The sequence below is a fragment of the Hemiscyllium ocellatum genome, chromosome 44, assembly GCF_020745735.1.
Source record: "Hemiscyllium ocellatum isolate sHemOce1 chromosome 44, sHemOce1.pat.X.cur, whole genome shotgun sequence".
Classification (NCBI taxonomy): domain Eukaryota; kingdom Metazoa; phylum Chordata; class Chondrichthyes; order Orectolobiformes; family Hemiscylliidae; genus Hemiscyllium; species Hemiscyllium ocellatum.
The window spans coordinates 5,104,261-5,118,535 of record NC_083444.1 but is presented as its reverse complement, the minus strand read 5'-3'; the positions used below and the strand labels follow the sequence as shown (position 1 = coordinate 5,118,535).

The 14,275-nt window shown below is 42.8% G+C and overlaps 1 protein-coding gene across 3 annotated transcripts in view; it reads left to right on the top strand.

Annotated features, from left to right (window-relative positions):
* LOC132835231 (P2R1A-PPP2R2A-interacting phosphatase regulator 1-like) overlaps nt 1–14,275 on the top strand; it is a 77,194-nt gene that overhangs the window by 36,258 nt on the left and 26,661 nt on the right. For all 3 annotated transcript variants that reach the window (XM_060854600.1, XM_060854601.1, XM_060854599.1), the window contains exons 2-3: nt 2,504–2,585; nt 7,467–7,523. In XM_060854600.1, coding sequence (XP_060710583.1) covers nt 2,504–2,585; nt 7,467–7,523 — 139 coding nt within the window. The remainder of the gene's footprint in view (nt 1–2,503; nt 2,586–7,466; nt 7,524–14,275) is intronic.

Below are 14,275 nucleotides of genomic sequence, written 5' to 3'. Positions count from 1 at the left end.
CCACCCACCCCCGTCCCCTCAACCCCCACCCACCCACCCACCCACCCCCGTCCCCTCAACCCCCACCCACCCACCCACCCACCCCCGTCCCCTCAACCCCCACCCTCCCTCCCTCCCATCCTCGCTCCCTCCCTCCCATCCTCGCTCCCTCCCTCCCTCCCATCCTCGCTCCCTCCCTCCCTCCCATCCTCCCTCCCTCCCTCCCTCCCATCCTCCCTCCTCCCTCCCTCCCATCCTCCCTTCCTCCCATCCTCCCTCCCATCCTCCCATCCTCCCTCCCTTCCTCCCATCGTCCCTCCCTCCCATCCTCCCATCCGCCCTCCCTCCCTCCCATCCTCACTCCCTCCCATCCTTTCACCTCCCCCCCCCCTCCCTTCCCCGTCCCATCTTTTCACCTCCCCCCTCCCATCTTTTCACCTCCCCATCCCTTTCTCCCCCTCCCTTTCTCCCCCCTCCACCACCACCTCCAATTCCTCCCCCTCTTTCCCCCCCACCACCCCCTTCCCCGCCCTCACCACCCCCTTCCCCCCCTCTTCCCCCCTCTTCCCCTTCCTCTTTCTTCCCTCCCCCACTCCTCTTTCTTCCCTCCCCCACTCCTCTTTCTTTCCCTCACCTCCTCTTTCTTTCCCCCCACCTCTTCTTTCTCCCCCCCGCAACGAACGCTGTTCACTTGTCCTATCACCTTGTGTAACGCGATGTCTGACTTGGTCGCATTAGAAAAACTGAAAGAACTGCAGGTGCAATAATTCTGAACTTCTGGGAAAGGCTCACTTGATCCGAAACGTTAACCATGATTTCTCTCTGTCAGATGCTGCCAGACTTGCTGAGCTTCTCCAGCAATTTCTCTTTTTGTGTTTGGTCAAGTTATTCAGTTTTGTAAAGTGCCTTGGAACGTTATTCCGAATTAATACCTCTATTATAAATGAAAATCATTGCTTTTCTTGGGGGTCAGATCCTGGTCCCAAGGATAAAACATCAGTGTCTAACCTGTTATTTGGCCCTTGCTGATGTGACCTCCACTGGAGTTCTGAATATGTTAGTCTATTGTTTTGATGACTCTGCGATGACCAGCCAGGCAGACAGAGATGCTGGAGGGTCGCCAATGGCTTCTGGCATGAAGCAAAATTAGTGTCGACCCTCTGGCATTTGTCATTCTGGACTTGGCGTTACTGGTCACTCCACCACCCCCCTCCTCCACTGGAAGTGATCTTGGCTCTTGCCAGATCCAGGATTGTTGGTGTGCAATCTGATTGGAAATCGGGCAGACTGCCATCATCTTGGATTCCAATCAGGAGGCATCCGTGTTTGGAACATTCAGTACTGGCTGCGCATGCAGCAGCAGCAGTTAGTATGATTCTGTCTATAGCGGAGACGTGGAGAAGAGCCTGTGTTGGATTTTTGTGCTTTGGAAGGCGGTCTCTTTTCCAGGTACAATCTACGAACGAGTGGCTCCCTGGTCGTTTATCATGTGTGAGCCTAAACGGTGAGTGTTAATGGGCTATTAACCACAGGTGCCGCAAATCCAATGTCACCCTGTCCTGTTCCTCACCCGTTATTCCTATGGGGGATAGAAATCTGGAGCTGGATTCCTGTCTGACGTGTTTCACCAACAGCAGCAGTCTGTACCTGGCCTCATACATCTCCATAAACTGAGTCCAAAACTTGCACCTGCTTGACTTGTACCTAGTGTGGCACTGTAGTATGAACCAAACAATATGAGTTAGTGTCAGTAACTGGCAGGAACATGTATTGACTGAGCAGTCCTACTTCAGGGGTTACATACAACAATTGGTATGCATTGTGGAAGCTGAAGCATGCGACCTTGCATGTTGAACCTTGACATTGTGACTCTGCGTGTCTCCGAGCTTGGGTGGTCCAAACATGGCCCCTGATTGTGAGATTATACAACAGGTCGCGCGTTCTTAGATTAAGAAATGAAATGCATGAGGATCGTAACTTGAAATTGATGAGCAATATTATTGACAATAGTGACAGCATTCAGGAATTTTCCAAAGATACACATCATCTGATTTATCTGGAAGAGAGCGGAAATTTGGCAAACCCGAGTTTGGATTTTGTTGCTATTAGCATTGTTGGAAACAATCCCTCCGTGCTGTGAAATACATACCTGAGATTTGAACAGTATAAGCTTTTAATATATTGGGCACACCGTATCAATTGCACGTGTTAGTTAAAATCAGGTAACTGGGAAGCATTTACTGTGCATTGTATTCCACTTTGTTTCTTTGCCAGCACCTCATGTGTATAGAACATAGAACAATACAGCACAGAACAGGCCCTTCGGCCCACGATGTTGTGCTGAACATTTGTCCTAGCTTAAGTACCTATCCAATTGCCATGTGTGTGCTGCATCTTGATATTTGTGAAAAAAAAATGCAGCGAGCTGGTCCAAAACAGGCAAACTGTACATTGATGCTGAAAACCCTGTGTTTGAGTTCTTGGTGGAGGCACTGGCTAATCTCTGTCTCAATTTTTTTTGTAGCGACTCATCTCCAGTGTTTCAGCCAACGTCGCTCCGGTGTCGGAGGAGCAGTGCCTCAGTAAACCTCAGCTGTCCGAGCTCGGTGAGTAAAGCGAGGCCACCTCTGATTGCTCATTCCTTCGCAGAGGCCACAAGCTGTGTATCATTACAGTTACCAAGTTATTTTGGAGTTAGGAATTACCCTTCCAGACAAATCAGAGTGTACCTCTTTTTTTTCCTCCATGAGCTACTCAAAAAGTAACCAGGGAATCTTCTTTTGGCTTAACTTTCCCGAATAATTCTGCTTCTGTTCCATTAGCAATAAACTTAACAGTGTGACACTTGAGATTCACCCAGCAACAGGACCCGACCTACATTTATGTAGTACCAGAAAGGCAAGGCAATGCCACGATGTTTCGCAAAATTAACACAAATTCGGCTGTGAGCAAAAGAAGATGTGAGGACCTGACTGAAGGTTTAGTCAAATTCAGTTTCAATGCATGTTTTCCTCAATAAATGACACTGAAGACACTGAAGACAGCATGAAGTGAAGAGAGTGGGAGAAACACAGTGGGCTTGGTATGGAGGAATCTGTTTGAGGTGTCCTTCACAGACTAGATTACTTACTAGATTAGATTACTTACAGTGTGGAAGCAGGCCCTTTGGCCAAACAAGTTCACACTGACCCTCCAAAGAGCAACCCACCCAGACCCATTCCCCTACATTTACCCCTTCACCTAACACTATGGGCAATTTAGCATGGCTAATTCACCTGACCTGCACATTTTTGGACTGTGGGAGGAAACCCATGCAAACACGGGGAGAATGTACAAACTCCACACAGACAGTTGCCTGAGGCGGGAATTGAACTCAGGTCTCTGGTGCTGTGAGGCAGCAGTGCTGATCACTGTGCCGCCCATAGTTCTGTAGAAGGATATAGAGGCAAGACCACAGAGAGGCTTTAATACTGGGTTCAAGTAATTTTTGTGTCCTTTGAGCTGCAGAGCAGCATGTTAACCAACTGAGTTAAACTGATGTAATATTCTGAAACTTCTGTTCTGTAAACTGAGCTGATTACTTGTTGGCACTTTGCCATACCTCTTTTTGCCCTCAGATATTTTAGAACTTTGTTTAAACTCCAACAAGCATTTGCGTACTCTGCAGCAATGACTATGCTTCGTAGGAAATTGTACCATTTTGGTTGTAAAGTGCTTTGGCACATGAGGTCACAAGGTCCTAAGACACATGACGGAAATGTAAATCTTTCTTTTGTTCTGTCCCATCCGTGTGCCAATCCCAGTCAGGCCGTGCTTTCCTTGTGTCTGGTACCAAGGGATATACAAGGATTATTGGAGCTGGGGCTGCTGTTCCCTTCTTCTCCCCACTCCATCCATTTCAGAAAATGTCAGACCTGGCATCATTCAAGTTGGGTACCTTTTGTATATAAAGACGTGGATGTCAGTGAGCCATGCCCTACTTCACACCATTAATGCTTTATAGCAGGGGTGAGGATGTTCAGCTCCTTAAGGTAATAGCCAACTTTCAACAGGAGTATGACAGTCTTCTGCCTTTCCCTGTACCATTGCAAAATGTTCCCCTTTTGGAAGTTGCATCCAGGGCAGTAGGCTCAGTTCTTCTGAGTGTTTTATTTGCCAAATTGAAGGAAAAAAGACAAAATCATGGTTATGGAATTAGGTCGCTGATATCCATGATATTCCTCAACAGCCGAGCAGGCTTGAGTGCTGGCGCTGCACTAGACCATTCAGCCCCATGAGTCTGTTCTGCCACTCTGGGTCATGGCTGGTCATCTCCCTCAACATCAAATTCCTGTGCTATCCCCGTATCCCTTGATGTTATTAAGAATCTAAAAATCTATCAGCCTCTGTCTTGAATATTCTCAGTGACTGATCTTCCACAGCCCTCTGACTGTAAATGATTCCCTAATCTCCGTTTCAAGTGACTTGTATTTTAGCCAGACGAAATGTCCTGTCTATCCCTTAGATAACCTGGAAGTTTCTATAAGATTACCTTTCATTCTTCTAAACTCCTGAGAATACAGGCCCAGTTTCCTCATAGGATAGTCTCATCATCCCAGAAATCAGCCTGAGGAACATCTGCTGCATTCCTTCTGCGGCAACTATGTCCTTACTTAGGCAGTAGACCAGATTGCACTTAATACTCCAGATACTCCAATGTTCTATATAAAGCATTCCATTCATTTTTATGTTTAAGCACAAGTTTTTTTTATGACATTGTCTCTGTCCTGCCACAAGATCCACTTGTTCAGTGGTGTGGTTACCATTTCGCATTTTCCCTGTGACACTGTTTTCTTCCATACCCATCTTTTGCAGCACACCTCGGAGAGTTTCCAGGTTACGCTTAGATGTGCCCTCGAGGTTGCATCAGCAGCAAGCAAGAATTATAATTGGGTGCGATGGAATGTGCAGCAAGAGCTCTAGGGGCTCCTGACATCTCTGGGCATTCCTTGGAAGGAGACAGTTCTGTGGATCAGTGTTCACCAAAGAAATGAACTAAAACATATGAAAACTATTAAATCCCCCGTGGCATCGCTTCTGTTGTATAGAAGGAGACAGGCTTGAGCATTGTTGTGGACCAGACCTGACCCCCTAAAAACATATTAAGAGCATATTAGCCTAGATCCTAACCATTTCTTACTTTAAAGGTAAATGTCAGGTACTGTGTTCTAGTCACAATTCGATTGATCAACCTGCTTGACATTAAGCAAAACACAATTTATTCAAATGGTGTAGTTAAAATACAACAAAAGGAAGAAATTGGAATAACTTAAGAGTAATTCATACAGTAACTATTACTCATCAACAGTTCCAAAATAAATCTCACTAAGTAACAAAGTGCAGAACATGTAATTGAAAATTTTATACAGGGCTCATAAGGCGCCAGAGAGGAGCGTCTTCAGGATTTCCTAAATGTAAAAGTAGTATAGGCAATCCCACACATTGCTTTTGGTCATGTTACAAGATCCACAGATACTGGAGTGCCTTTGTAAGGGAGCTAGGGAAGGGAATCCTAGGAATTGAAGTCAAGGTGAATCCAGTATTTCTTCTACATGGAGTTGCCAAACTTTGTCCTCTCTTGGGGGAAAATGGGAAGAAGTTATGCACTGTGTGAGGAAGAACATTTTAATGATTTGGACCGTAGGTCTTGTGGGATGGTGCAGGCTGGTGATGGAGCATCTCCCACAAGACTACCTTAGAAGCATGTTGCAGCACAAAACGGAGCAGTTTTGTAAGACATGGTTGCCTTTTCTAAATTATATAGATACAGACTTATCTATTATTAATCAGGGCCATGATATAGCTGTGGGAGTTGGATAGGGCAGCCCGTAGGGCACTGGGACGTGGAAGCTGGGAAAATACGGGTACAATAACTGACTGGTGTTCCCAGGGATTGGGGCTTCAATGGAGGTGTGGTAAATGAAATAGAATAAAGTAATGTGATTTAATTTAATTTAACTTGAATTCAACATAATTTAGTTTTTATTTAATTTGATTGTAGTTTAGTATAAATTAAGTACATATGTTTATTCTGGTAGAATAGTCGGTAGTTTATATTAATAATATTGTGATATGACACTATTGTACTACCTCTATCTTTTTGTGTTTCTTTTTATATATAGTTGTTTTCGTAAAAAATTTCAACAAGTTTTTAATAAAAATAATTTTAAAAAGCAGTTCTAATATAGTAACATCCCATAAATGCACCCTTGGCAAAAGGCAGATTCAGAAAATGGATTCTTTTACACGCAACTCCAGCAGCCCAGAAAGAGAGTCACAGCTTTTGTAATTGACTGAGGTAAAAAAATAGCTTCCATATCTTCAAGACCCCCAGCAGCAACTGCTACTGAAAACTAAAAGTTCCTGGTTCTGTGGGTGGGAGCTTGACCACACTCATTCAGGCTCATTATCCCCCCCACTTAAGTCATTCTCAAAATTTACCTCTCTACCCAGACGTTTGCTCACTAATCGTACTAATTCATACGTGTCAGATTTTGTTATGTACTGCACTGTTATCTCTTGGAACATTAAATGCATTGTATCAAAATGAGTTGTCAGTGCTGAGGTATACCCTCCATCTGATATTTCAGGTAAAGAGCCATCAAATTTGTTACAGAAGCATTAAACTGTACCCCATGAACAGAGAGATTTAAATACAGGGAGTTGGCTGTTAACGATCACCCACACCTTGCTGGGAAAATGACTTCCAAGCTACTCACACTACTGATGAAAGTTAGCATGTACGGCCTTATTTGGCTGGGATACTTGTAAAATACAGGCAAAAGAAGGACTTGTCCCACAGTGCCTGGAAAACCAAACCAGGAAAAGCAACATAACATAACATCCACATAGAGGTCTATAAAATAATGAAGGATATGGATAAGGTGAATGGCTGGTCTCTTTTTATTTTCGTGTAGGGTGAGGGATTTCAAGACTCGGGCATATTTTTAAGGTGAGAGGCAATAGATTTTAAAGACATGAGGGGAAATTATTTTTATATGGTTATTTGTATGTGGAATGAAGTGTTGGATATGGGTATTGTTACAATGTTTAAAAGACATTTAAATAAGTTCATGAATAAGAAATGTTTGAAGGGATATGCGCAGGCAGGTGAGGCTACTTTAGATTGGAATTATGATCAGCATAGACTGGTTGGACTGAAGGGTCTGTTTCCATGCTGTATGACTATGAATAGGTATGTGTTCATAGACATCACATGCATAGGAAGCTAGGGAAAGAACTCACCTGATTTGTTTTGATCTGTTCGCTTGTGGCAGTTTTCTGTTCAAATCATACTTCACTTCGCAACTGCCTTGCAGAACAGAGTTTCCACAGTGTAGCTTGTTATGTAAATTCTAACTATTCAGGTCAATTTCCAATTAGTAATACAATGTGCACTTTGAATGACGGACTTTTGGTTTTCTCCCCCTCCCTCCCTCTACCTCCAGTCGTTCCCGCTGTCACCATTCCGAACATTCAGCAGCAGGATTGACCAGATTCGGCAGGTAAGGGTTATCTTTACATGTCTACCTAAAGGCTAATCCTGTTAAAGTCAAGGTATTTGCTTTGCAGGCTAGGTGTCTTCGGGTCAGTTGTTTTACAATTTGGCAGTGCCATTGCCAACAGATGCATGACACAGTGTGTGTACAGTTAGCAATGGACATGAACTTATTTTACCTCACTTATTAGAATGATTTTAGTGTTGTTTTTAATAATTGGTGAACTGTTATAAGAATGGAAAATCTGTGTTTCATAAATTTTATGTACATTGTCAAGATCAGAAAAGTCCTTAATTGTTCTCTCTGGCTTGAAATGATTAACTTGTGTGTGTAATTGGTTGAATATAGCCAGCAGCAAATCACACGTGTTTTAAAGATTAGATTACTTAGTGTGGAAACAGGCCCTTCGGCCCAACAAGTCCACACCGACCCGCCGAAGCGCAACCCATCCAGACCCATTACCTTACATTTACCCCTTCACCTAACACTACGGGCAATTTAGCATGGCCAATTCACCTGACCTGCACATTTTTGGACTGTGGGAGGAAACCGGAGCACAGAAGAAACCCACGCAGACACTGGGAGAATGTGCAAACTCCACACAGTCGCCTGAGGCGGGAATTGAACCCGGGTCTCTGGCGCTGTGAGGCAGCAGTGCTAACCACTGTGCCACTATGCCGCTCCAAAATCTTTTTTAGTTTTCTGCTACTTTTTAAAACAAAAAAATGGGATATGGGTTTTGTGGTTTAAGCAAGCATTTATTGCCCACCCTGAATTCCCATGTGTAGATATTATTTTTTATTCATTCATGGAATGAGGGTGTCAGGACAGTTAAAGTCGGTAACAGTAACGTCAGTCTGGAGTCACATTCAGTTTCCTTCCCTGCAGGACATTAGTGAACTGACTTTTCCAACAATCAACAATGATCATCATTAGTCTCTTAATTCCAGGTTTTTGTTGAATTCAGATTCCATCATCTGCTGTGACAGAATTTGAATCTGGGTCCCCAGAATATTACCTGGGATTAACATGATGAAGGGCTTTTGCCCGAAACGATTTAAATACCGGAAGAAACATCAAAGCAGCGCTTCACACGAGGCTCCAACAGCACTGATGATGTTCCCTAGCCAGGGAACGAAACGTTTGCAGCAAAAACTTCCAGCTCGGCGAGCAGAACCACAACGATTTTCCTGCTCCTTGGATGCTGCCTGACCTGCTGTGCTTTTCCAGCACCACTCCAATCTATTAACCATCCAGTGATAATACAACTAGGCCATCACCTTCCCAATATGTGCTATGCCTGAGCTTTGCATTATGCGCAAGAAACTTGGCTCTATTCCTTTTATCCTTTTCAATCATAATTACCCCACTTCCAATTGTACATTTGTGGCTCAATGTTATCCTGTATGTGTATTATGTTACGATCAAGGTTGAAGAAGTGCATTGTTTCTCTCTGATATTTAGTCCTACTATTTCACTGGTCCAAACATATATGGTTCGAATGCTTTGTAGTTATTGATTTGGCCAGTTATATAATGTATCTAATGAGGTTCAGAATGAAAGACCCATCAATTAGGTTTCTTCAATAAACAATAAAATTATTAAATTTTTGATAATTATGAAAACAAGGCTGACTTGGCTACAAATCTGGTTAATATAGTTTGAAAAAAATTTGAAGTATAAACATTATCATTCTAAATAACCTGACACACATGCCAGTGAAAAAGCTAAGTATTATCAGCAGAGATTAAGTTTGGAATAAAAACACTTTGGCCAATTACTTGTGCATTCTGAGAGAGTTCAACATACAAATATAAATGTTCCAAATGTCAGTCTGGTATCCTTATGACACGTCACAAGGCACAGATGAGTGGCACGAAGACACGTAGTTGTCTCTTGGATCTCTTCTAGATGCAGTTTGTTTGGAGGGTTTTGAGGGAGACCTTCTAGAAGCTGCTTGGGAAGAATATCTATTTCGGTTTTTTTCAACTTTTTTGGAATCTTAAAAATTTGAGAAATGGAATTTTCAGGAAGGTGCATAGATTGAGCTGGGTATTTCTCTCCTCATGGGTTATGTTCCAACTGAGCTCCAAACAATAGTAAAATTTGTATAACGCCTGACATCAATAATTAGAGGCATTTGACTTCTAGTAAGCCTAAGTAAGTAGCCAAAGTCATGTCACTTCCAGCATCTTTTAAAAGAAAATATCCCACAGTGACCGCCCCATTTAAAAAACAAACCCATCCAGGTATTTCTTCAGAATTTCATCTGAAAAACCTTTCATAAAACTTCAGGCGCAAGTCTTCAAAAGATGTTAAGAACAGAAGTGCCTTGGAAAAGTGAAACATCATTTTAAATGTTTTTCATTGCGAAGTATAAAGGAAAACAAAATGTAGCTTTAAAAAGTAAAATGAAGACACATTTACCCTCTCATCCTCATTCACTCTTTGGTCCCATGTTGCTATTCGGATAATTTAAAGCACGTTAAATTCTCCACAAAACATCTGAATGTCCAGTGTGGACAGTGTTAGGGTTGTAATATGAAACTCCATTGAAGTAATTTAACATTGTGGTTTTTGAATTTTTCCCACAAAGGCTTACAATCAGTGTATGTTTGTGTCTCCCTGTGGCTGTGATGGACATCTACTTCAAAGTATTTAAGACTCAGTAGCACCCCAAGAGTTTCTTTTCCAGTGTACAGTATGCCTGTTGCTGTTGCGGTAACATTTTAAACCTGCTGGTTTCCTATACCTACCCATCTTCTTGTAACAGGGCTCCGTCTATCCTAGTTCACTAGCGTCAATTGCTATCTTAAAGAACTTGGTGGAAAATAAATGAACCAACACTGGGTTCATTAACCAAAATTGCTTTAGACTTCTCAGAAGACACATGGCACTCCCTGACCTCACAATCAGCACTTAATCAATGGAGCAACTATAGTGCTGAAATTTGGTCCAAACTTGCAATAGCAACCACACATTCCCAAAAAATACTGATTTCTCGTTCAGTCTTGGATGTAAGGAACTCACTGAATGCTTTTATATTTGCTGCTCTTAGTGGCGCTGTTCTTTGTCCTATAAGTCTGAGGTAATTTACCCATGCTTTTAGCGTGGGCTTTCTTTAATATCTCCTGATTTGGGTTGCACTGCAGTCTGGTGGATCATTGTCTGATCTTCGTCTGCAGGTCTGTGAGAAGCTGTCCACTTCCTTATCAGAATCTCCTTTTCAATTTGGTAACATTCTAGAATCTCTCGGCTTTAATTTCAGATCAAACCAATTGTGTGACTTGACTCTGGACTGGCTTGCTGAGCCTTAATCCGAGAAGACTTACCGACCATTTCCTTCAGATTATCCAAATCTCAAAGAAAGTTTCAGTTAGCCAAATATCTGTCTGTGCTTGATCTCCGTACTTGTTTAGCCATTGCTTGGGTATGATGCATGATGGAAAATATCCTTGAATCTTTTCTTTCGACTGCTTTGTCTCCTTGACTTTACTCGGCCTCTCCTTGACTATTGGTGAAGCTCCTGTTTTCAGTTCCACCAGATCACACCCCGGGAGTATTGATTTTATGTGCAGCTCACTACGGGCAAACAATGGACAAACCCTACGGTACCCTTCCAGGCATTGGTCCATTCCAGGCATTGGTCACACTCCAGGTGCACCCAATGCAAAGGTATGTATGTGTACTGCCCACTAGTACCGGTCACCAAGCATTGGGCATTTAGAGCACTTTCTAGTGGAAATGTTATGCAGTTCCCTAGCAAAAGAATTTAGATGGCTTTTCTATACCTAAATAGTTTTTCTGTATTTGTACCTGGCCTCGTTTGAGAAATAAGGGGTTACCTGTTCTTTTTGACAAGAATTCCCTGTAACTCCTCCTTCTCTTGTTCGCCTCCCTTACACTCTACCGCAGAATTTATATCTTGTCTCACAGCTACAGTCATAACTACAACTTGGTCTGTCACATTTAGTCTGGACCCCTTTCTTTGCACTGATCTGTGTACTCCAGTAAGTTTCATGAGTTTACCTTGAAATTACCAACAATCTGCATAAAAGTGCCCTGCCTTGTGGCAATGGAGACACATAGGGTTTTGGACATCAGTTCTACTTACCACCTTTGTGTTTAGCTTGAGGGTGAGATCCTAGGATGTTTTCAGTTGTTTTGGGAATTGAAAGTGCCTTCCTTTCATCCCCCGCCTTCCTTTCATCTCACACCTTCTTTCTGTCTTGGGTTTGTGAGGGTCATGAAAAATGGGTTTGGACTTGTTGACAATCTTGTACCAACTTAATAGAGTTCTTCGAGGAAGTGACCAAGTTGATTGTTGAAGGAAGGGCTGTTGATGTCATATATATGCACTTTAGTAAGGTGTTTGATAAGGTTCCCCATGTGGTAGACTAATAAATAAAGTGAAATAATATGGTGTGCAGGGTGTTCTAGCTCGGTGGATAAGGATCTGGTTGAGCAGCAGGAGACCGAGAGTAGTAGTTGAAGAGGGTTTCTCAAAATGGAGGGGTCAATGTTGGGGCCACTGTTGTTTTTCATATACATAAATGATCTGGATGAGGGCACTGTTGATATGATGAGCAAGTTTGCAGATGACACAAAGATCGGTGAAGTAGCAGAAAGCATAAGGGACTGTCAGAGAACACAGGAGGATATAGATAGACTGGAGAGTTGGGCGGAAAAGGTGACGCATTTAGGCAAGACTAATTCTAGAGCGAATTATACAATGAACGGAAGAGTCTTGGGAAAAGTTGATGGGCAGAGAGATCTGGGAGTGCAGGTCCATTGTACCCTGAAGGTTGCTGCACAGGTGGATAGAGTGGTCAAGGAGGCATATGGTATGCTTGTCTTCATTGGACGGGGTATTGAGTACAAGAGCTGGCAAGTCATGTTAACATTGTACAAGACATTGGTTCGGCCTCATTTAGAATACTGTGTACAGTTCTGTTCACCTCATTACCAAAAGGATGTGGACGCATTGGAGAGGATGCAGGGAAGGTTTATGAGGATGTTGCCTGGTATGGATGGTGCTGGCAATGAAGAAAGGTTGAGTAGGTTAGGTTTATTTTCATTAGAAAAAAGGAGATTGAGGGTGGACCTGATTGAGGTTTATAAAATCATGAAGGGTATAGACAGGGTGGATAGAGACAAGTTTTTTCCCCAGGATGAAGGATTCAATAACAACAGGTCATGCTTTCAAGGTGAGAGGTGGAAAGTTTAAGGGGGGATACACGCGGCAAGTACTTCACACAGAGGGTGGTGGGCGTTTGGAATGCGTTGCCAGCAGAGGTGGGAGAGGCAGGAACGGTAGATTCATTTAAGATGCGTCTGGATAAATGCATGAGTAGATGGGGAGTAGAGCGATACAGATGCTTAGGAATTGATCGACAGGTTTAGACAGTACATTTGGATCGGCTCAGGCTTGGAGAGTCGAAGGGCCAGTTCCTGGGCTGGAAATTTTCTTTGTTAATCAGCCATCTTGGCTGTGTGTCTGATTGTGTTGAAAATGTCTGGTTTTCTGTGTAGGTTCTTAGCATTTGTTAGTGGGTTCTTACAATTAACTCCAAGCTGCTTCTGGTGGTTCCAGTATTTCTGTCTGCAAGCCTCAGGGACCAACTCATATGCATCAAGAAAAGCCTTTTTTGCCATCTTATAATCTGTAGAAACCTCCTCAGAAAATTAACAATAATAACTTAATAAAATGTCTCTGCCAGCCTTCATGAACAGTCTCCAGTTTTCTTTTGGCCATCTTCTCTACCTCATCAGAAGGTGCAGAGGACTCATGGAGATCATTTTGCTTTTAGTTCCAGCTTTTAAGCCAATGTGCACATTCTTGCTCCCTTGCTGTTCTCTTTCTCTTTATAATTTTAGTTCCAGCTTCTTAAACGATCAAAGTTTTCTTTCAATTCTATTTCCTATTCAGGTTTCATATTTGTTTATTTATTTCCTACTTAAAGCTACCTCATCTGTAATTAATTCCAGCTAATTAAGTTAAACTACCAAGTGGAATGCTTTCTTTTTCTTCCGCTTTGAAATGCTGTTTAAACATTGAATTTGTTCTCCTGCCTTAGCCCTACTTTTAATTCTAACTCCGACTTTTCTGCCAATGGAATTAGCCGAGCCTTGCTTAATTTTCCTGATTCTCTGAAGGATGAATTTTTACCTCTCCCGAAAATGTCTTGACAACTGACATAGCCGGTCTGGGCCAGTGCTTATTGCCCATCTGTAATTTAGTCTTGAGATGGTGTTGGTGAGCAGGGTTTTTGAACAGCTGCAGTTAGCAGTGTGTAGAAACACCCACCCAGCTGTTAAGGTGAGAGTTCCAGGGTTTTGTGAAGGAACGGCCATATGCTTCTGAATTAGGATGATGAATGGCTTGGAAAAGAACTTGGATGTGGTGGTGGTATATACCTGTTGTCTATTTCCTCCAGATGGCATTAGCCATTGGTTTGGAAGGTGCTTTGATAAGTTTCTGCAGTTCATCTTGTAAATGATATGCACTGCTGCTACTGTGTGAATGTGGTGCCAGTCAAGCAGTCTGCTTTGTCCCGGATGGTGTCGAGCTTCTTGAGTGTTGTTGGAGCTGCATCATCCAGGCAAGTGGGGAGTATTCCCTCATACTTCTGACTTGTGCCTTGCAGTTGGCCGGCATTCATTGTGGAGTCAGGAAATGAGTAACTTGTCGTAGGACTCCTAGTCTCTGACCTGCTGTTGTAACCATAGTATTTATGTGGGTATCTAATTTGGTTTCT